At 40.2% G+C, this 24,346-nt stretch overlaps 1 protein-coding gene across 1 annotated transcript in view; it reads right to left on the reverse strand.

Annotated features, from left to right (window-relative positions):
- The window catches only part of fbxw4 (F-box and WD repeat domain containing 4), a 30,417-nt gene that overhangs the window by 4,084 nt on the left and 1,987 nt on the right, over positions 1-24,346 (reverse strand). The window contains exons 3-6 of the mRNA XM_020638247.3: positions 24,000-24,185; positions 23,586-23,718; positions 23,404-23,489; positions 5,395-5,460 (exon numbers count right to left, since the gene is read on the reverse strand). Coding sequence (XP_020493903.2) covers positions 5,395-5,460; positions 23,404-23,489; positions 23,586-23,718; positions 24,000-24,185 — 471 coding nt within the window. The remainder of the gene's footprint in view (positions 1-5,394; positions 5,461-23,403; positions 23,490-23,585; positions 23,719-23,999; positions 24,186-24,346) is intronic.

Raw genomic sequence — 24,346 nt, forward strand, 5'->3', positions numbered from 1 at the left:
TCTAGGGTCACAAACGTATAGTTTGGATTTAGACTTCATTACATTCTTCTTTGGCTCTGGACAGACTCCTCTAAATCCAAAGCTTTTTTCTTGAAGCCTCAACAGAGCGTGCACACATTTAGCAAGGTAAATGCCATACCCTGATAAAGTGGGATAAATGATTTAAGGAATTATTATCATTGTCATTCTGTGAAGATTATTATTAGTATATTGATAAAATAATTTATATTCCATCTTTAACAGGACCGTGTTCAACAGAGTATTGTCAGTGTGCCACAGAACAAGGCTGTATGTTGGACTAGGGACCCACATCATTTGTGTGTAAGGACAACTGATAAATAAAGTGTCTGGGTTGGTTTGGTTTGACCTGTGTGTGTGTGTGTGTGTGTGTGTGTGTGTGTGTGTGTGTGTGTGTGTGTGTGTGTGTGTGTGTGTGTGTGTGTGTGAGAGAGCAAGGCAAGCTCTGAGCAGCACCATGCTCTTGTGATCACAGCTCTGTCCCGCTTGCTCCTTGCCTCTTGATTATTGAAGAATAACTTGCACTCAGCGGGGCGGATTATTGCAGAATAACTGTCTCTTTGTTGCCATTTAATACCCTCCATGACCGTGACTGTGTGCGACTCTCGCACGTTTGATACCTGCCCCGTAGCAACCATTTAAAAGAGGCTGCTGGCCTTGGCGACCGAGCAGCCCTGTGCTTCCACTCGTGCCCCCCTCCCTTGCCCTGGAGCTCAATCCGCAGGCTCAGGCTGGTAATCCCCCAGTCTTACCCCAGGGTGCCTTCTTATTGGACCAGGACTTTCCCAACAGGGCGCCTTATTGGGTGAAAGCTTTCTCATTGCCAGGGTCTCATGACTAAGCCCAGGCCAATGGGGAGTCTGTGATGAGGCCGAGTTTGTGTCTGTGTGGGGTAGTGACCCCTCGTTTTCCTCTTACCACGAAAACCAAGGAGCTTAGCACATGCCACACAAAAAGAAACTCATTCATGCCAAAGGGATACGAGCCTGTTCATTCATAACTAAATAATGATGTCTCCATCACAGCAACGGCGCTCTTACCAAACGAGATCATCAATTTATAGCTCTTCCTTCTAAAAAACCTTCAATGAGACGGATTAAATCCAAAGCTGCTCGGAAAAACAAACACTCAAAACAGTTTCAAACTACCAAATGTGAGAGGAAATTTAAAGCAAGGTTTCCATAAAATGGTCTTGACATCTGTGAACAGATCTTAAAGCCAGTAATAGCACCATGCGATGAGCTACTCTACAGTGCAAAACAGCAGGGACTTTTCAAATTGGTAGGTCACTGGCTTTTATGGGGCCGCATGTGATTACAGGATGGAGGCATAAGCATATAATCTGTCAAAATGACTGTATCTGTTAGTGAGCAGCGGCACAATGTTCTAATCTGACCATCCTTTCTATTGCTTCCCTGAGTCCGTCATGTTGAATACCTGAAACTGGCCTCAAGCATGGCTGACTGGAAAGTGTCACATGGCAGGCTCTAACACATAGCTTACTGACTGAGTCATAGATCATACAGGGTCGGTCCTTCAGTGGTAAGTGATGTACAAAAGAAACATCAGTAAATGGGAAAAGGTTGTCTTGTGTCACATTAGGGCTGGAAATCACAATCACGATTAGTTTGATAGATATTGAGATCACGATTATTAAACATAGTTACTCATTGATTTAACAACATCTGCATCACATGCATTTATCCAACTTAAACACTCCTTAACACTTCAACATTCTGAGCACTTCTCATTCATCAGTTTGTATTTGTATGGACATGTCATTGCTGATCACAGCTAAAACAGAAACCTTTGCATGAAGTGGATGCAAATTGTGACATGGATCCTGTGAATGGAGTAGTATCAGAAGACTGGAGTTGGAGGTGCGGGGCTTCTGGAGATCAGAAAGTCACTGTGGTCACCTGGGTGAGGACCCGGACTGACCTACGAAGAATCGAGTCTTCCTAAATAATGCCTAAATGACAAATTTAGAAACTTAACACAAAGTCTGGCAGTGAGGAAAGGATACATGAAACGTGAACAAATTTAAAGCACAATATAGCAGAGAGAAATTGTACTACTTGATAAATTCGATTGACTGTCAATATAATCATAACAAAAACCCAAGCTGGCCAAACCTACATAAATAGACCCCGTAACCTGTATCCTGACCATAATGGGAATTGGTTCTTAAAGCCTGATGTACAAATTGAAATTCAAATGACAACAATTGAAATGGAAATCATCGTTTTGTGAGAAATAATTTTACAGCTTGGGAAGAAAGCAGTTTGAGCTGCAGCTACTTTGTGAGTTGAGTAGACTGTTGGCCCAGCGGGGGCAGACTTAGTGATTGTTATGAAGGGGCTACTGGCTGTGTGACATACTGGGTCTAAGTCCTGATTTCAGCCTGTCTGGTCTCACTGCAGGAGTCAGGTTGGCTTTAGGGGCCACACACACACACATCGTGAAAAGAATCATTAATGAATTGACATTGTTGAAGAAAAAAAAACAAGAAGAGGCTAAGGGTATTATCCTTTAGTGATGGGAAGAAAAGTAGTGTGTGTGTGTTTTTTTTGTGTGACAAAAGATGTTAAAGGCTCTTGTAAAGTTAAGTCTGAGCTCCAAACAGGAGCCTGGGGACGCGCAGGGAAACAGGCCCTTTCGTCAAAAGCTGCCAGACAGGTAGAGAAAAGACGCCCTGCTGAGGTTTTTATTCACTAAAACAAACAGAGGGGAGCCATGCAACCTGCTGCACATCCACCCAATTTACTCTGCACCTCTGAGATTGCTGCAGCAGGAATGCCAGAGACAGTGAAGAGGAGGGGCTCAGGGCTGCTGGGAGGGACCCATCAACAATGACCACCCTCAAAACGTCACATACACACGCGCACTGCAAAGACAATACTGCAGCAATTTGTACAACAGAACTTCCAAACCCGGTGCAGACATTTCACTCGACTCTTTCACTTCCAGGAATGTCAGGAATCCTAGCCTGGCCGTTTAATTGTAAAAGAAGGAGGGCTCCCTTTCTGAAGGAAACAGGGGGGAATCTTGGGAGTTTGGGAGCGATGGTCAGGGGAGTCCTTTCTCTTTGATGCTTTTTTCCCCGCTCTGTGTTTAGCTATGAGCGGAGACAGTGTGAAGAGTTGGGGTGCTGCTCCAATGGCGCCACTTGTGTGGGATCTCTCTCTATATGACTGATTAGAAAACCTCTTTGTGCCACAGAGTTGAAAAAGGCACAAACTTGATTGCAATGATAGGAAAAAGAGAAAGTGAAATTACAATCAAAGGCACAAGAGCTCAATGAGAGCCTGAGCACTATGACCCCTACTCCTATAGGTGTAACAAGTGTCTAATCTGCCATCAGCATATTGGTGCACACCATAAAAACAAAACAAGGTTAGGATAATCACAGGCAGCCTTCACATTGTGAGAAAAATGTCAGATTTGAATTCATCCAAAGAATTCTGTGATGATGACCGGCAATATATATTATTACAGCAGAATTAAATGTAAGTGGCAGTAATGTAATACTGCAATCTTTACAATATGGTATTCCAATCATGTTCAAGTTGATTTCCTCTCAGCAAGTACTAACTACTCGTAAATCAGCCTGCCAAAAATAACTGGACTGTCGTGGTCTGATTTGACAAAAACTAACAATAACAAAAAATTGAACCACCAGTGATACCGGTTAACAGTACCACTATTTTCCACGGTGAGGGGGAGTGACTGCTGGTGTTATAGTCTCTTTCCCACGATCTAGCAGTGGCAGAAACTGTTTTGCTGGCTGGTTGTTTGGTGCTGAAGGTGTAACACTGATTAGTTCATGATACCTTGACTCAGCTGGATCTTTAATCAAAGAGACATTGTGCACTGGACTCTGAATTTAAACAAGAAACTGCTTCTTTTTTTTTTTAAACCAGTGCAGTCAGTTGGATGGTGGTTTAATCAGCTAAACCACAAATGTTCAGAGTTTCAACCAAGTCTATTCAAGTCCCCTTGACCAATGACAGCAACCATCTACTTAAAGGGGCAGTCATGTTTCATATTCTTCTTATTCCCAAAAGCAAAGCATTTAGAAAAAATGCTGTGCATACTTGTCCCTGACGACCAGCCTCCACCGTCGGACTGTGTTGTCCCATCCACCGCCCGACGCCCAGCCACCCCATCAGGGTGCGACTAAATCCATAGTGCTCCTCTGCCTGCATCACACTGTTCTCCTCTTCACATCTATATCGTACAAGTCAACTAGAATTTAGCCAAGTACACTTATAGTTATATTATGAAGTTTGTTGTTAGTAATAAAATTCCCAGTTTGAGTTGATTTTGGGCACCAGCTGTTTAAGGATTATCCAGCTGACAAAGCACAGCAATGGCTGTGAGAGAACTGAGATTTTTCCCTGCACTCTAAATAAAAAGGGAGTCCAGGTGTATTTGCATTATTTATGGCTGAGGAGCAGCTATTACACTGCTGAAAAAACTAAATAACACCAGTAGCTGGAATCTTTCGATGTAAACGTGGTTAATGTCAGCTTGCAGAGACTTTTTTTTTTTTTAATGTTTCCTTGTTGAGCAAATGCAGCAGCCTTTCACATCCAGCCAGTGGGAAAAACAAATCACCTGGACTACAGAGGAGGCATGCTTTATATAGGACTGCTAAACCTTATAACCATGTCAAATTCCGTCCCCACCTGCAACTTCCAGTATAACCTGCCCACCCATCTCTTCCCTCACTCTTCCTGTGTGTATCCTATCTTCTCCCCTCCTCAGATTTCCCAACCATTTTGAAGCAGGAAGCAGCCTCCTGTGTTGGCCCCTTTTAATTGGCCCAGGTAAAGCTGGGAATTACAGCAACCTCGGCGTGAATGTATCATGTTTAAGCCCAGCCTTTCAGAAACAGGAATTTTCACAGACCCCTTGATTTGAACTCTTCCCCAACAACACTTGTGTGTTTCATGGTGTTTGCAGCCCTGAACCTGGCTCTTTTTGTGGCATCCATAAAGGGCCGTTTCAGCTGTTTTAGAAGAAAATTCACATCAACACAAACTCTGTAGGGACATTCACCTGGCAAATGAGGAATTAAGAGAACTTTGGTGGTGGAATTTCGATCCATAACTTCATTCAAGTGGGATGAATCCATTATGCACTAGAGGCTCCAGTTTATTTATACAGAGAGAATTCTAACAGGAGGAGGACGATGATCCTTGTGATAAACGCTCTTCATGACAGAACAAGAGGGCAGGACGAGGTGTTATTTGAAGAACAACACGTCGATTTTAAGTGCATTTGTGGAGGCTTGCAAAAGCATGCAGGCTGATGTACAGGGAATGTTTTTATGTGCATGTGTTACAATTTCAGAGCTGCTTGTTGGCTTACCGTTCAACATCCCAGATGCGGAGAGGAGAGAGGTTCTCACAGCATGCAGTGCCTGTTACAAAGGAGCTGTAGAGGGAGAGAAAGAGAGCAAAATGGACCCTATCATTCATATGTCAGGTAGACCGTACTAACAAAAACCAATAAAAGATAGAATGGTTTTATTTTTTAAAGTATACAAAAAATATATATGCAAAATAAAAATGTGATTTTTCTCATTTTAAAACAGAATTATAGTAGTTATGTACTTGAATGTCATCCACACAAATATACAGATTCTCCTCGCTGGTAAATAGCAGCTCACACACAAAGAAACACACACAACCTTGTCCCTGCTCCTATCAACCACATATTGTTCCTCAGCTAAAAGAAAGAGGGAAAAACTACAACCGATGTGATCCTTTGATTGGAGTGGCAGGTTGGAATTAGCAGCCTAGGTATGCACACTCAATGTTTTGCATTCGGGAGGAGGGGGAGCGGTGAAAGGAGAGGGGAGGAGAGCTATGGGAGTGGGCTGATGGGGTGTGTTTGGGTGTTAGAAGCTATGTAGAGGGTGGGGTGATGACCAGGGGTGCTGGTGGTAGGGGGGCTTCTGTTGGGTCTCAGGGCTTAGTGCCCTCCTACAGGGTTGACGGACAGGGGGGAGGACCCGCCTTTTACACACAGAGAGACACTGACAAGTGCTGCTGGCTTGAGGGAAACACAGTAAATGGAGATAGATACAGAGAGAGAATTGATTAACACCAAGTCCAATTGCTGTAGTATGAAGTAGTGCGAAAAGAGAAATAAATGTATATTTCAAAACAGTTTAAAGATGTTCTTCCTTATAGTAAGTGTCTTAAAAATCCTCAAACATTTCATCAGAGGTGCATTAAATGCAATTTCTTTAGCCGATTCCGATTTTTTTTTCTTTAGGCCTGAGCTGTAGATTCCAATTTTGAGTTTCTTCCTTTAAGGAACTATAATTTACAAGAAAGACTCATATTTTTTGTAACTTTTCTTTAATTGAAATTCAATTTTATGTCCATAATAAAACATAGACTGTTAATTAAAAAAAATATATAAAATTCAAAACTCAACCAGGTTAATTGACTATCTCTCATTCTCATTGTCCTGTATTCTCCTGTTTGTTTGTACCATAATATGGTGGAGGTGTCTTGATATGTGTGAAATAAAACAAAGAAAACGTGTTAAATTATCTATTGAAATAAAACACACCTTTAATTTTCTGCATTAAGTTCACATTCTTGAAAGATTTAAACAGCCATTGTTAACACTCTTCATCCCTACTTGTTGAGTGTAACTTAATAATAAATCAAATCAGAGAAAATCAGCTGACTCTTTTAATTTCACTATTATCCTATGGAAGTGACCGACTAGGATGTCATTTAACAGTAATTAAACTTAAATAGCCAAATTAGATACATTACTTCTAGTAGCAGCCATGGTACCATCTCATAGTTATGCTGCTTAAGGTTTCCAATACACCAAGCCCCCATCTCTCCCCTTTTGCTCTCTATCTGCATGTTAGTAACTTTGAATCTTCTCCAAAGTGTTTGTGCTTCCCTGTCTTGCAGGTTCATATGGATCTTTGCTGTGGACCACCTGCTGCTGTAGACCTGCATACTTTTTTGTTATTATCAGTCATACTCTACATTATAGTTTTAATAACAAATAACAGTCAGAATTCTACAAAATGATTGGCATTGCTACTTTAAGTCTGCATTATCATTTGTTATATTTTGCTCTTTGTACATCTCCCTGTTTGTCCGTAGCTGAAATCAAACTAGTGGGCAAAGAAACAACATTCATAAGTAGGCCAAAACCCCAAATCTGCAAACTTGCATTTTTTAACAAGTCTGTTAAACCTTTGTTGCTAGGTTGAGCACACACAGTTTTACAGCAACAAAAGTATGGCAAGCTGAAAACTTTCAAAACAAATTAAAAATGGCCCCATATGTGTTCATCTTCACAATGTTTGTATGGGGAGATTAATTATCCATTCATGTCTTTGTTTTCAAAAAAGGGTAACATTTCTGAGGAAGTAGTTTGATGCAAAAAAATAAAAAATAAAATAGTTTTTTTGTGGCTGCTTTCCAAGCTGTCACTTACTATATAGCTCACTTGAAGACAAAATGATTCATCAATGACAATATGTAAAAGAAGCAGTGACCTGACTTGGAAATGAGAAAATAGTGGACTGGAAATGTAGTAACATTTAGCCGACAGTCAGAGCTTGTGAAAACTTTGAGTAATGTGAATCTTACAGATTATACACGACTGTTATCTGATTTAGGAGTGTGTTGTGGAGCTCAACTCAAATAAGAACAAATAGTCAAAGCATTAGATCAGACAAAACACATGAATGTAACAAATTCAATTAAATAAATCTCAAATTTGAGATGATACTACCGACAAATATTATACCTCTGCTTGATAAATATCATAAAATGGTTAATTAATAATCAGTGCTTGAATATTTGATATTCCACTTAACCATCCACTGACATAAGCACAGAAGATTCAAGGTAAAAAATGAACACCTATCCAGGAACACTCTTTCTTCAAACATGTGTTCTTTAAGTATAGATCCTTAACTGATATGGATTATTCATTATGTTATTTTTCAAAACATAAATGACATAAAGACAACAAGGCAGCCTGCAGATATTCCAGATAGCCGTATGTATATATTTGTGAATAAGAAAATTCCAGAGTTTGTTTCAGGGACTGACTGTATGTATATTCAAACCAGAAACCACATTTATGTTGACCCCAAGGTTAACTCCCTGCCTGTAAACCACAGTGAAGGGAAGGAAACGATTAGCTCCAGCTGTGGTGGAGCATAGGTCAGGAATGCTGTCACACAGTGATGCAAGTCTGTGTCTTCAATTGAATACTGACACGATGACACCTTGTGCTACTGTCCCACTGGGATTTGTTGCAACAAAAATTGTCCTTGTCTTCTGCAATGAATGAATGAATGAAGCTGACATGAAGTGAAAATATCAAACTTACATTTGATAAGTAATGATAACAAAATACGTCACTCTAACCCATGATTACAAACTTACATTATCAAACCATGAAATTCCTAGATAGTCCAACAGATAACCAAAAGTGAGAGATTTAAAAAGTTCAAGGAATGATTCACAGTTTTCCAAGTCTTTCTAATTCAACAGTTGTAGGTCCATTGTATACTTAAAACAGTTAGTGGTTTCTGGAACTGGCCCTCCAACTGGCTATCCCTAAGAAGTTTACTAAATGAAGACTGTTGAAGATTTGCATAAACTAAACTTAATCCATAGAACTATTTTTAACAGAAACAGGACTGTGGATTTTGAGCAGCCCTTTTAGGTTGGATGTCACCAACATTTTCCTCACTGAAGATGGTCGCAACAGTGCTACTTCCAGTCTGTACAACTGTTTGTGTTTGCACGTTTTAATATAACTTGTATGTACTGTAGGACGACTGAAAACCTGGGACATATCAATCAATCAATCAACATTTGTATCGCGACAATTCCTAACAAGTGTTATCTGGAGATGCTTTATAAACGAGCATATGGGATAATATGCAGGAAGGATTTCTCCCTTGTATTCCTTGCGTTCCTGTTGTCAACACTTGAAATTTCTGACCTTAATTAATGAACTAGTTAATCCTTACAGCACAAGTATGAATGGGAATAGTTAATACTGATGGATGTGTGAACATAGTGTGAATGTGGTGTAAATGGATAGATGTGACATGAAGTGTAAAAAGTGCTTTGAGTAGTCTAGCAGACTAGAAAGGTGCTACAAAGGGCAAGTCCAGTTACAATTGACCAAATAAGTTTCATGTTTTGTATTGTAAATTTAAATTGCATTGTCCCTGTTAATATAAAATAAATTCAAATTCAATTGACTGTCTGAATTATCTTGAAGCTAGCCCCAGTTGCAGACCAAGAAATGAATCTAGTGGGACTACCAATGAGATGTTTTTACTCGTGACCTGCCAAGTGACTGCAGATGTAAGTTAGCTTCAAGCTAACTCTGGTACAATGCATCAAATGGCAAATTTATGTAAAATACAATTCAGTTTTTACATCTTTAAAATTTTATATGTACATATTTTTTTTGAGATAAAAAAAAAAACATATGAATGCCGTTTAGTAGTGCAGACACTAATTATTCAGAGCTGTGATGGAAGGATGCTGTTGGCATCAAAGCGATGTTGGGGGGGGGGTGGGGCTAAGTGGGGCATAGAGGCAGCTGTCAGTCCCATTAAGCAACGCGCACACTGGCAGTCCCCCGGTAATTGGTGTTGGATAAACTCATTTACAACCCAAATGGGTCGAGCAGGGCCAGGACCAATATGCACAGTGGGTGACCTCTGACCTGCTTGGGTTATGGTCACACTCACTATCTGGACCCTATTACTCTCCATTACTCACATTACTCACCCCTCACTAGGCTTTGGCACTGGCAGAGGCAGGACAGGGGACAGTGGCCATACAATGAAAGAATAACTCCCCCCTTGTCTCCCCCAGCTCTCTCACCCCTATGAAGCGCCAACCAGGCCTGGTCTAGGGTCAGGGCTTGCACTGATATTATAGCTGCTAAGGTCAGAGCCTCTCTCGCCTAATGTGGGGCAGGTGCCCCCCCCCCCTCTAAACACACAGCCATTTCTGGCCAAACATAGGATCTCTCCTCTGCCCCGACCTGTGCCTCACCTCCCCCTCTCATCATTAGCAACATGCTGGGCCTCCACTGCGGTTTGGGTAACCTCATCAGCCCGCTGTATTATCTAAGGGCCTGTCAACAGTGTCACACAAACGTACCCCAGTGGGAATCTAGTCACACAGACACACACAGACACACACACACACACACACACACACAACCCAGATATGAAGAAACACATCTACACACATTCTCATGTGTGCAAACACACTCATTCATACAGGCTCATTTAAACACTGACACACACAACGTGTCAGAGCCCCTGCTGGGGGTTAGTCCAACAGTACCAACATTGTTAGCTCAAAATCAACACACTGGCAGCAAAGGAAGCACTTCCCCAAGTCCATCACCAATTTACTGCTGCTGTGCAGACTATCCCCATGCTCTGATCCCAGATCCAATATCTTAGCAAAATGAAACAGCCTCTTTCGTTCTCAGCGTTTTATGTGTTTTTACTGATTCAAAGAATGAGTACTTATTAATTGTTATGAGTTCATCCTGATTAATACATTAACCTGGAACCAGTGTAGTAGTCAAGACATTAAAATCTCGAATCACAGTCAATTCTCAAGTCCCAAGTGTTCAAGTTCCAGTCAACAAAAAAGTACATGAGTCCCCATTACTGGAGTCTGTGTCCTGGTCCTGGTAGAGTCTCCATGCCTCGAGTCACATATCCAACATGTTGCACTGCTCTTGCTTGCGTTTGCAGTATCCTCTTCATCTTCAGAGTACGAATGCAGTCAATGCACAAGTCCAAATCCAAGTTAAGGTTCATCAGTGCTGGAGTCTAAGTCAAATGCTTATCTGTGATGTGAAAATGTCACATTATTCATAGTGGGGATTGCAGAAGCATATCTTTATACTAGTTTGGTTAAAAAAACACTTCAGCACTCCTGTTTCCCTGTCCTGCCTGTTTGCTAACAATAGTCATCATCAATTCTTAGAACAAAATGTGTTCATACCGTTCTCTTCGGAATTGGTTCCAGTCATCACAATTCAACCAATGAAATGCACAGTACTTTTCCTTTTGTGCTTAATGTAAACGGCCAAAAATGGTCAGCGATGTATATTAATGTTGTTAACTAACAAAAGAGGAACAAGAACACTTCAGTAACCCTCAAGGGAAACCTTCATTTATTCACTTCTTAACTCCCTTTTATGTAGAAAATGCTTTTAAAAATCTGAGTACAACAGGCTGTAACCTCAACCACAGGGACATCAACTTTACAAAAACAAAAGAAATATGTCTATGAATAACAGGTTTAGTGTGATCTACATAATCAAGTTTTGTTTATTCGCAATAGCTTTGACACTGTTGGACAGTTATCATACACACACTGTTAGTGGATCTGTGTCTACCATGTACTGGCTGCACCTGCAGCGCGCGGTAAACCAGCCAGTAAAAACAGACCGACTGTCTCATCTTATTTGGACCAAACGCAGCGCTCTGTTACACATTTTGTTCGGGTACGTTTACAGATACAGACTACCACAGAGTGTAATGATGTAATATTAAGTTCTGGTTGATGTCACCAGTAACCACAAGTTGATACCTGTATGATATATGCAGACATGGAGAGATGAAAGAGGGAGAAGTTGAAGCATCATTTTAAACTAAATAACCATACTCAATGTAATATCAGTGTTCACACATTTCTGTGTGAAAGTCTGCGTAACCCTTGGGAAAATATCTTTCAGAAGAATATATGTTCTTCCTATTTGTAAAGCAGATTTCAATGGCGCCTGAAAGCACTACTTAAATGCTGCCTTTAAGTGAGGGACTGAACAGAGATTTAGCAGAAGTTCATTTCTTTTACACTACAATGATATGTTTTTATTCATCAATATTCCTGAAATTTTTGGGGTGAGCTTTAAGTGTGAACGCAAAAAGCTAACTTTTTCACCCAACTTCACCTAGAATACGTCCTGCCAGCTCTCGAGTGAATATTTTGCATGAAGTCAGGGTGGACCGATGTGATAACGCAGCAAGAAAAATTCTGGAAAATTCACCACGTGCGACTGGGAGGGGGCTAATGGCGTTCAAATCCTGCGGCTGGTGCATGACCAGTGCGGTCTTTGTGCCGAAATTAAAATGGTTCATTATTAATTCTATTAGCCAGTATGCTCTTCTCCTCTCCTTTGTTGGTACTTTAAATATATCGAAATACATATACGCAGCATAATAAGCAAAAACTGGCATCATAGCTTTCGACTCTGATGCTTCGTCCACTCTTTTCAAGTCATTCTTTTTACAACAGGTCCAGCCTCCTGACACCCCCCATCCCCCATTCTGACAGGGATAGTTTCCCGCTGAGGTGCATTTGCAAACTGAGAAGGAAGGTTTAATAGGCAGCCTGCCTGAATTTTTTTTTTAGACATTTTTGAGTGTGCATGTTTGAAAATGTCTTCAGTTGAGTAAGAAGTTCATCAAACCTCAAATCTTAGCCGCTTGCTACTGTGCATTGAATTTCAGACCCACAAAAGAGGAATATATAAAACTAATATTATTTTGACAACTCAAAAAGAAAAAAAATTCCAATGTAAATTTCCAGTAGTAATGAAATAATTCTAATTTCCAATGTTTTGGCTCTGGGAAGGCCTTTGAGTATTTCAAGAACTGGGGAAAAAAGAACCTGAACTATATGAACTGCTAGTTGAGCTATGAAGACAAGCTTTTTCCCCTCTGCTCCAGTCACGCTGACATATCTTCTAACACCAGGGAAAATATTCAACCATTTAAGAAGAGCAGTGAACTCAAAGGATCTGGAACTGAAATCATTTAATAAATCTCAACATCATTTTCTCAATTTCAACATTAACAATTATATAACATGTTGATAAATATTGATCATTGTTTGCACATAGGCAGCAGTAGCTCAGTCCATAGGGACTTGGGTCTGGAACCGGAGGGTTGCCGGTCAATGTCTAGAGTCAGTGTCAATGTCAATATGTGTGTGAGAAGCATGTCTCTCAATAACCAAAAATAAAATAAATAAAAAAGTTTTTGAGTGACAAACAGTCCCAAACCAAAAAAATTAAATATTTTTAATGATGTAACAAGGAGAAAAGCAGCAAGTCCTCAACACGTGCAAAGTCTGTCGTTTTGCTTCATATATGACAAAAGTATTGAGTATTTCATAGGACATTGAGCATTTCAGCCCCTTGTGGGATCAATAGAGTATACATTATTATTCAAATATATTTCTGTTAATTAATTAATGCTTCAATTTTAGTACATGGCTGAACATTATGTTGGTATCCCATCAGGAGAGCCATAACAAAGAAGAAACCATATTCATCTACTTGATGTTATCCCTGTCCACTTTGACTCACTTTGAATCTGTGTAGCTTTACTATTGTGCTTGTGTATCACTTTATACTTTTTATAATAAGTATGATGTAATAAATATATATTTTACAAATGTAAAAGCAAACGTCAAAAGTCTCAAATTGAAAAAGGTCGGGATTTCAGTGGCTGTGATGGCACCCTGACTGACAAATGATTCAAATTCTTGCCTTTCATGACGGCCCTCTTGACTTCAGTTGGAATAAGGGAATTCCAAACAAGTCTTCAATTAAGAGGACATAATACAAACACAAAAAGTAAGTCAGTATTTATCTCAGCCTCTGCCCCTAGGACCAATTACACATGAATGCAACAGAACAGCCCACATCCCCACTCTGGGAATGTGGAGGCATTTGGCTCTGGACTCCAGGGGCGGTTTAGCTTTGCCCAGTCACCCCCCGCATACACACACACACCCCCAACTCCCGTCAGAAAGAGGGTTGTTAATTTGTTGCGCTTGACCCCGGGCTTTGTGTCTGACGTGTATCTAGTTTGTAAAAAGTGCTTTTATCTGCTTTCTAAATATGTCTGAGCTCAAAGGGTTATGATGCTTTTATATCGGTCAGAGAGGGAGACAATGGCCAAAGGGTGCAAGTGCTGACCCCTGCTGACCTCTGCTGACACACACACACACACACACACACACACACACACACACACACACACACACACACACACACACACACACACACACACACACACACACACACACACACACACACACACACACACACTAATGTCTCTCTCTCTCTCTCTCTCTCTCACTACCAGTCTCCTCTGCCATGCTCCCTCAAGCTCTTTCTTTCACATCAAATAAACAGATAAGCATGGGAAAAGTATGCATGCCTGTAAACATGCACTTTCTATCTGTTGCAGATTCACACTGTTATGCATGGACACACAAACACATGCACACACATACGCCCAGACCCTGTTGTCCCTTACCCACCCCCCTGTGGTCCTTTTGGCTTCTGTTTGTGTCTCCTGTGTGTAGGGTCACAGGGACATTCCTCGGCTGGCCCCTCAGCTCTGTTCAACCGAATGGAACAGACCGGGACCCAACGCAACCGTCCACACTGGTCACACACACCAGACACAACAACATGCTACACTAGCTAGCTGACTCTAGAATCACATTTGATCTCAATTATACCTCTATTATAATAAAAGAAACACCCCCCCCCCCTCCATGAAGTCCAGGTAACTGTTGTAAATATACATTTAATCGGTTAATGCTAGACTATATAACTTTTAGTGACGAGTGGCCAATGTTGCCTCAATGACATTTACAGGATAATTGAATTTACGATCAACACAATGTGACTGGATTACAAGTGGCTAGAGTCACAGAGTCAGTGATCCAACCCAGTATTGCCAGTTTAGCAGTGATATATACCATTTCCAAAGTTTGAAAATTTGCTTAATAAATATAGACATTTTTTTGGTTTCTAAGATCTCTCTGCGTTTATCAAATGGGACTTTCAACGGCAAGTCTAAATCACAATGAGATGAGCCTTATTGCATAAACAGCAGTTCTTTATAAAGTTGAATTTATTTGCATGAAGGGAGTTCTTTGCTTATGTTTCATTATGTTTTATATCTGTTATTAAAAATAAGACAAACGCAGAAAAAAGGGATACATCCTAAGTTTTTATGCTTTGGCATCAGCTTCTATGATTCTTGCAAATGGAAGGAGCTGAAAGATGTAAAGATTCTAAAAGATTATATTCGACAGCAATCAACTTGATTGTTGATTTTTAGACCGCTTATGTTCACACATTAGCACTTTTCTTAAAATCTTAAGTCATGATATCTGAGGAAAGCTTTTTTTTAAGGACACTGAGCTCTAACCCAAAGAAGACGATTGCACAGCAGAGCTACATGGAGTCAATTATCTGAACAACCATATTCCATCGATGGATGTTTTAGACAATTTGCTTTGTAAAGCCAAAGAACATTTGAGTAAATTGGAAGACAGATTTTTAATGTCAAAACTTGTTAAGGTCACAGCCCTGGATAATTTGGTGATATTTCTGATGCGAGCCAGTGAAAGGAGTTCTCTGTGACAAGTGTTTGTATTGTCGGGGTCAGCAAGGAGCGCGACTGACAGGTTTTAAATTGGGATCCACTAGAGGCAGAGCTTCAGTGATCACAGAGCTTTCTCCTGCTCAAAATGTGGTGGGAGTGACGCTCATTAGGATAATGTGCTGTATGACTAACACTGCTGCCAGTACACATCACACATCTCCATGCTGTTAAGGCTCCACAATGCCTGGACTAATGCACTTTGGTTACGTTTATTTTACTATTATTATTATCATTTATGTGTGTGTATATAAAGTTACACACTAAAATATGAATGTTTTAGTTAAACTATACGCACATTCTCAGCCTCACATTTTTTTTGCTAAACACAACACACTTTTCTACATCAAGACAAAACATTCAGACCCATCATTCAAAACTGTTTTCATGTCTAAACACTGCCACTAAAACACTACACTCTTTTAGCAATCACTTGGACTCATACACACGTGAAGACACCTGCAGTGTCTTTATACTTAGAAGATAGGATTAGTAGAGGTGTTAAAGTAGATTGAGCACAGCAGTGTTCAGCTGAAAGTAAAACTATCGATCTATTTGGTGTGTGTGTAAAGTTTTGAAGTAAAAGTATCATATTTGAAGAGTTTATATAGTTTTAAATATAGTACTTGCTTTTGCAAAAGATTGAAAATGTTTTGTATTTTTTGTGGATGATTTAGATTTTTGTGTGTGGGATTTGACAAACAGGGCCCTCGTTTCAATTCAGATTTTTTTTTATAAAGCACAATGACCAAAGCTGTCTTACATTTAAGCTGTTCAGTAAGCACTACTATTGAATATGACGTGGACACTTCCTGCAAAAACGTCATCATTTCCAACAATAAAGCAAGCTTACACAAATTAACAGAAGAAGAACTATTTTGCCCAGTCACTCTATATTAAAGGTTTTTTCTTATAATAAGAAGCTGAAAACTATTCTGAAGACAAGAAAAAGAAAATCTATCAGAAGGTATTCTGTATATTAGTTTTGAACATTTGGAGACTTAACTGGATAGATGTATGTTTATATTATGTAAGGCAGAATGTATCTCTGCCTCTTCACCAGTAAACCTAGGACCTGGGAACACCTGTATGAGGCCAGCATGTAATAAGAGGTCTTTACGTTCTGTGTGTGTGCGTGTGCTGGAAGTTTGTCTCAGTGCATGTTTATGTGTGTAGTAAGTGTGGGGCATCTGCAAGGTGTGTCTTTAAGAGAGTGTTTGCCTGTAATACGTGTCCTACATGAAGCTATCTGTGTGCAAGGAATGTAAGGTGTGTGTGTATATGAGTGTGTATGTGTGAGTGTGTGTGTGTAATGAGGGGGTTCAGAGGGAGCTGTGATTATTCTCGCCTCCTGCGGTGTGGGTCCTCTGGCTCTGTGGGCCCCAGGGAAAGCGCCCTGTATTTAGCGTGTGGGAACGCACATTCTGCCCCCTTATCGCTGCATTGTTGCAGCCTCGATCTTTTCTTCTCTTTTTTTAACTAATTGAATTCTTGACTCCTGAGCCACAGGGACGGCTTGGGAGAGACCAAAGAGAAAGACATGAATTTCGGGCTTTTTCTTGCGGTTGAGTGGGGCAGAGCAGTGGGGGTGAAATTGGAGTGTGTGAGGTTGGGTGGTGGTGGAGGTGGTGTAGGGGGTGCAGAGGGAGAGGGCCGGCTTTGGCTGGCTGGGTGGCTGCTGCGGCGTCACCCTGTACTTTGATACTGGAGGTCAAAGGTCGTCCTCCCCCAGGGATGGTGAGAAAGTGGCGAATTGGGGACGGTTTATCCAACAATCATTTTCTCCTTTTGGAAATTTTCAAAAGCGCTTTTGGCCCCTGCAACATCTTTGTAGTTGTGGTTGAGGAATTCTAGACAAAACAACTCTAACCCCCTCCCTGTTCTCACCTCTCTTCAGGGTAGCTTCTCCCTTCACTGGCTTCTGCCCAGCCCCCCTTCTATACACTAGTGGTCAGTGTAGCGTACACCCCATGCCAAACCCCACCCCAGCTACACGTCAGGATACCCACCTAGTCTGGCAGGAAATTGGTACAGGGCAATGTGCAAAGATGTCTGGCACTATGCCACTTCGCAAAATTGATCATCAAAGTAAAAAAAATCAACAAGCTAATCATGCTTTCTTATTGTGAAAAGGGTTTCAATGTTTCTTTACTCAAGGGATATATATATATATATATATATGCATTGCTATACATGCTCTGATATGATTCACAATATATTCAATTATCTTTTATGCATCTGACAATTATAGGATATTCAAAACATTTTATATATGTCCTAAAGCTGTCTTCTCTTCAAACCATATTTACATTTAAGCAGCTGAAGGTTCTCTGTGTGCTCCACGTTTTACCATATATGTTCTATGTTTTTCAAAACAGCCCTAAATATGATACAGTTTAGAATTTAAACAGATGAACAATAACCGGTTTTGTTATTAATCTTAGTCTTAGAAAATAGGCTACCCAGGAAATGGAAATTAGCGTTTGAAATATGAAAACACCAAGAAAAAAAAAAATATATATACAGTATATTCTGAGAACTAAAAGTCCTCAGAACGTTGCATGGTCAAGCTCCTTTTATATGAATGTACTTTCGAAGCTGTACAACACCAGCCAGACTCTTAGGTCTTCTGATCATGGCCGGCTGGCCGTTCCTTGAACAAGACTCAAAACTATGTGCATTCCTGGCTGTAGCTCCTTAACTCTGGAACTGTCTCCCACTGGAGAACTGTGGCAACTTGATATTTTAAAAATGCTGAAGACACATTTGTTTCGACTTGCCTTTTGTTTAAACTTTCTATGTCTGCTTTGATGTCGATGTCTTTTTATATTCCGTTGCAATGTCTTTGTTTTCTTTTTTCTGAGCTTTTATTTTGAAGCACTTTGTGACGTCTCTTCTTGAAAGGTGCCATATATATGAACTTTACGTACTTATCACTTACTAATGAGTGGTCTCTCAATCAAATCCATACCTCATGTCCACAGAGATAACTTTGAACTGGACAAGCACGGCCTTGTCCAAGAAACCCTATCAGCCGTGACTGAGTGTGAGAGCTGACCCGCTGCTACACATTTAGAGCTGCCCAGCCCACACTTTAACCTGTTGGGTCTTGTTTAAATGAGAACAGGATCTGCAGGAAACACCTCAGTCTACTATCAGCTAACCACCTGCCCCACTTCCTATTGCCTGGACCTGCAGTAACGATATTTACAACAGTGGAAAAAAAAAAAGACGAGATGGAGAAGGAAATGGAGGCAGATTGTTAAACAAAAGAAACTCACAGGTCTTAGAGTTAGTATTATGTGTGATTTTTTTTAAACACAAGTGAGACTATTTGTTTGCTTTTACTATCTTTCAATACACTACATGTGCATGTGTGTTATTTGACACCATGAGACCTGCTGCTCTGCTGCAGAGAGCAGATCACCTCTTATCACAAATCTTTGAGACTATTTTGAGAATTGAGTGTTGTCTGTTTGCGACCCACAGCACGCAGATTCACCTGCTCAACGTACACAGCTCAGTAATGCAGTTGATTCACTCTCTGTGACAGAAAGGCTTGTCTGATTGGCTTGTGGTCAGCATCAGGGGGCTGGGTCTATATCTCACCAACTCGTCTTCGTCATGGAAACTTGATCAATTATCAGTTACCATCATTGTAACAAATGAAAGTAAAGTATATTTAAACAGCACATTAAAACACAGCTTGAGCTGACCAAGTGCTATATAACACCCATGCTCTACTGTCTTTAGTGATGTAAACAGCTCTATGCCCAGGCGAGTGACACAATAATGGCGTAACACAACAAACACTTTTTAAAATAGATTTTTTTAAAAGTTTAAATCCATTTGTTGTTACAACCCTAAGGAGAACATCAGGCTCAATCACACTGAGCACAGGCACCCCCCAAGGCTGTATGCTCAGCCCCCTGCTGTTCACGCTGCCCATCCATGACTGTTCTGTGAAGTCCAACCTCATAATTAAAGCAACAATATGGTACTTTTACACCTTTTAACAGTAGTTTCAAGGGTTGATTTAATAGCACAACAATGTCCAACAGGGAAATTACACCTATTATGTCCTTGTTCTTGCCTGTGTAACCTTGACAGCGGCTCGAGGGAATCTCGAGACAAGTGTGTACGGCTTTAAGGCACTAGTTCACACAAGCCTCCAGTTATAAAAAGAAGCAAATAAGCCCGTCTCTGTACGGTTTAACACAATTGCCAAGGCTAAGAGAAAGACAACGGTGTCGGACGAAGCTAAAAAGAGAAAAAAAAAGAGAGTGACCAAGCAAGAAACAGGGTGTACATCACTGCAGATATTATTCAAAACAGATTTGGACCTAAGGTTAGACTGTATTGTAAACGTTCTCATCCTTCGCTCATGTTTGGCTGTTAATCGGGTGAAGATAGTTATCTAACTCAAGTTATGTCTTAGGTTTGTATACCCATATAAAAAAATACATCTATCTGATCCGAAACAGCTTTCTCTTTCCTTGTTGATCTTAGGTTAGCTTTAAAAGTTAGGAACACTACAAACCTATCTCAACTATCATTACCCTCTCTAATATAGCCATTTAGCCACAGCCAATATTATGGCAACAGTTGAACACATAACCATGTACTCCACACTGAAAGGAAGTGGAGCAATTGGTGGGTTGGTGCAGTCTCAACTACCTATCTCTCGATGTGGTAAAAACAAGAGATGGTTGTTGACTTCAGGAGGATGCCAGCCGACCATCCTCCACTGCTCATCAGCAGCTCCACAGTAGAGAAGGTCAGGACAACTATGTTTTTTTGTATTGCACCTCTCTGATGACCTCACCTGGTCTCTCAACTACACCTCTGCAGCCAAAAGGCACAACGTCTACACTTCCTGCAGAAACTAAAGAGAGCTAACCACCCATCCTCACCACCTTCTACAGAGGAACTGTTGAGAGCATCCTGGCCAGCTACATCATATGGTTTGGGAATCACAGACAGTCAGAGCGCAAGACCATGCCACCCGTAGAGAAGGCAGCTGGGAGCATTATAGGGGTCTCTCTCCCCGTCATCCAGGGCCTTGTATGCGGAAGAATGACAATAAAGTTGACTTGACTTGACTGAATAAAACATTTAGAAAATGGAAAAAATCCTTAGATATCTTTGGCATGGTCAAAGTTTTAAAACTTGTTGTAGAGGGAACAATAAAAAACTATTCACAGTAGAGAAGTATCAACACACAGACAATATAGGACAGAAGACACAAATAACAAAAATACACATTTGACTTTCTATTAAACCTGCAACCTCCTGTAGTGCCTTATCACATTTCCTTAACCCTTTCCAAAATTAGCTCTGTCAGTGGACAAGGACCGAAGCACACAATAGTGGAAAAAGTAATATGAGTGAGAAAAGCAATCTAAAAGCTAAAGGTTCATGGCCACTGAAGGGATCAATATCTTTTCCAAAGTGGGAGTGAATGTGGACAGATGTGGCAGTCCTGAACTGGCCTTGGCATTTTAACTGAAGCCATATTAATCCTCAGTACCAGATCCTGAGATTATATCCAGTTGAACAACAGAAACATGGGGATGGAAACAGAGGTGGGATGGTAAATGTATGCATGTTGTGCCTGGAGATGGGTTAAATCAATGTATTACCCTCAGATTGTTTTATGTAACCAGTATTATTTGACCCACATGACTTGATGTCTGCTGTACTCAGTAAGTGAACTATACAAACAGAATGGTTATGAAACAGATACAAGGTTTGATGACAGAGTAAAGTTGCTTTTTAGAAGTGTTGACGCACGTTGATGCTCAGAATCCGAAAGTAAATAATATGTGTAGGCTAATCGTTTAATTAACAATAAGCGCTGGTTTAAAGAGATTCCTGTGTTTCTTTTTACACAAAGAGTTGTGGTCAGGATCATTTGTAACATCCACATACATCACCATTATCAATACAGCAGCCTGTGTGTGTGCTTTGAGTGTTCTGAGTTACAATGAAGGAAGAAGTTGCAAAGCACCTTGCTATAAAGGGAATCTGAGATAAAACTCTTGGTTTGAACTTCTCATTCTTAATCTCTCTCCCTCTTTCTGCAAGACACTGTTCAAGGTGCAGGACATTTGCCATTTAGAATTTTTATAACGCATTGGTCACTTTCATTCTCCAGGGACTTATAGTTTAAGTATCTTATGGACTTGTGCCCATTGTTAAGGTTAAGTCAGGCTTTTTGCTGAGGAATTGAGTATTGATCAGTCATGCAATATTAATAATAATAACAAAGGAAAAATGATGTCCATATCATAGCAGAGTGCCAAGATGCATTGGTGGAAGTCCAACCCTACTGTTTTTTATAGATTGGATCCCTTTGGTAGGGCTGTCACAGCTGCTAAAAAAACAAAAGTTAAACGGTTTGATCTACAATACTTTGTTTTTTTCATATCCTTTTGAAACTTTAAACTAAATGGCTTAGGCTTTCACAACTGATGTCTTTTGTCCTTCAAGGAACGAGCCTGGGAAGTGACTTATTTGGTGTGCTGGACAGAAGAGGGTTTAATAGGTTTATCAGTGAGTTGACACCTGGTTTTCAGAAGAGTTTTAATTAACCAGGCCGTTGGTCAGTGAGAGGTAGGGAGCAGGTTTCCATTATGAGGGGGCTGCGTGCTGAAGCATGGTCTGCTATTTCAGCCAGCAAATTGGAGAATTAATGATGTGGATAATCTGCCTGTTCCTCTTAGATCTGAGACGCTCCCAGGCCTGGATCAGACAGACAAGGCCACCATGCATGTATGTTGATAAAGTGGATTTCTTATTTCACATTTTATCTGCTCCTAAATTATTAACAGGGCTTAAGACAAGATCTATGGGGGGAGAAGGGATTTGGTTATTAAGATTTAAATGAGATTTAGGACTAGAAATTATCTCAATATCAGGTGTTAGGAATACATTCTTATTTTGTTTTTGATGTCAAGAACAGTAGAAAGTTTATCCAAGTTGAATGACCACATGTTCTAGTACAGGAACTAATGTGTCTTATGTGTATTGCAGTTTGTGTGCCCAATAAATGAGATATGTAAGATAAACAAATGAACTAATTTCAACAAGAGATTTCTGTCTATTCCTCTATTCATGTGTATTCCTCCTAATGATGAGCTCTCCCTAACCTTAGCTCTTAACTCAAATTCTAGAGATGTCTTGTACATTTTTCCTTGCCACTGTGACTTTGCTAAATATTGCTTAGTGCTTACGATGGATTCATGTTGGGTCTTTGTAGATAATATAACAAAGAGTAAGGTGTTTTACCTGCTTTTTGTAAAGTGTCTCGAGAAAACATTTGCTATGAATTAGCGCTATACATAATAAGGACTGATTGATTAATTGAGAATGAGACAGGTTCAAGACTGGCTCAAGTAGGTTGAATAATTACCATCCAGACACAGTCGTAAAAAGGCTTCCAGCTAATCATTTGGTCTATATGAATTAATCAGACTGAATTATTACAAGCATGCAAACAGCCACAGATAGCAGCTTTTTTTCTTTTCTTGCCAGGGAATTGATTCATTGATTTACTTATGTGAATATTAGTTAAATAAAATAAGAAAAGAAACCCTTCCTTGTTGACCTTCTGTACTACAAGTTCTTGACAGATCTTACAGCAAGCATTTTCAAAACTACAGTATTCATGACGAATATAATAAATTCCTCTGCCAGCATGATGTTTTTCAGTCCGTTCATACTCATTTACCATTGCATCAGCCATTTTTGCAAACAGAACCCTTATTTTACTGACAAATCCCAGCCAAACTAGCCCGCCTCTTTAAAATCAGTCCTGTTAGCCTAAGTCTAGAGAGTGACAATGACAAAACGCTCACCTCGATGTTGGACTTATAGCAACAGACCACACTCTGTCATACATTGGAATTATGCGTCTGGTGCAGCTGGAATTCAAAGTCCAAATCTATTAAAAAAAGAAAAAAAAAAGACACCTGTAAGAACTTTTGTGTGCAATGCATTATTTGACATGCTATGAGATGAATTGTATTTGTTTTCTGACCCGAGCTGTACGGTCTCTGGACCCACTGATGATGAGTCTATCTTTAGAGTCCAGACAGTTGACTTCTTGATTATGACCGGATAACTCCATCGACATCTCACTCTTCCTGCTGTGGACCAGGATCTTGCCATCACTGATAAAGACAAATATGACTTGTTTTTATGAAAACCCATTTATCTAAGCAGGCAGAAATAGAAGGAGTACTTTTAGCCTTTATTTAAAAATGATTAATTGTCATCGTCAAGTATGGGTTAAAATCTCTGCTTCTGACTTGCCATGGTACTACTTTAAAGCAAGTTCTACTGACAAATAAAAGCAGTGAACAATGAATGCTCAGTTACTGATATTAAACACTTGATGTGATGGAAACATGATCTGTTATTACAAAATGGAGACAAATAAAGCCGGTGCTACCTTCCACCACTTATTAGGTGAGAGTCTGTCAGAACAAAGCGACAGACATCACCCTTGTGGCCTGAGTAGATTTCATATGGACTGCGATGGAGCCTCCCTGTGCCTTGGTGCTGATGGTATGCTCCAATATCAGCGGCTTGAGACAGAAAAAGCAAATCCCTATCCAGCTGCAACCATGGTAAGAGTCTGAAAAGTCGACACATTGTATTATAGAAATGTGTGATAAAAAGCACCATGCATGAAACTCTCATTTACACAACACACAGCGCAACTTAGAGATAAAACAATTATTGTTGTTAAAGGAATATTTCAACATTTTGGAAAATGTCTTTCCTCATATGGATAGA

The sequence above is a fragment of the Labrus bergylta genome, chromosome 10 (assembly GCF_963930695.1).
Source record: "Labrus bergylta chromosome 10, fLabBer1.1, whole genome shotgun sequence".
Classification (NCBI taxonomy): Eukaryota; Metazoa; Chordata; class Actinopteri; order Labriformes; family Labridae; genus Labrus; species Labrus bergylta.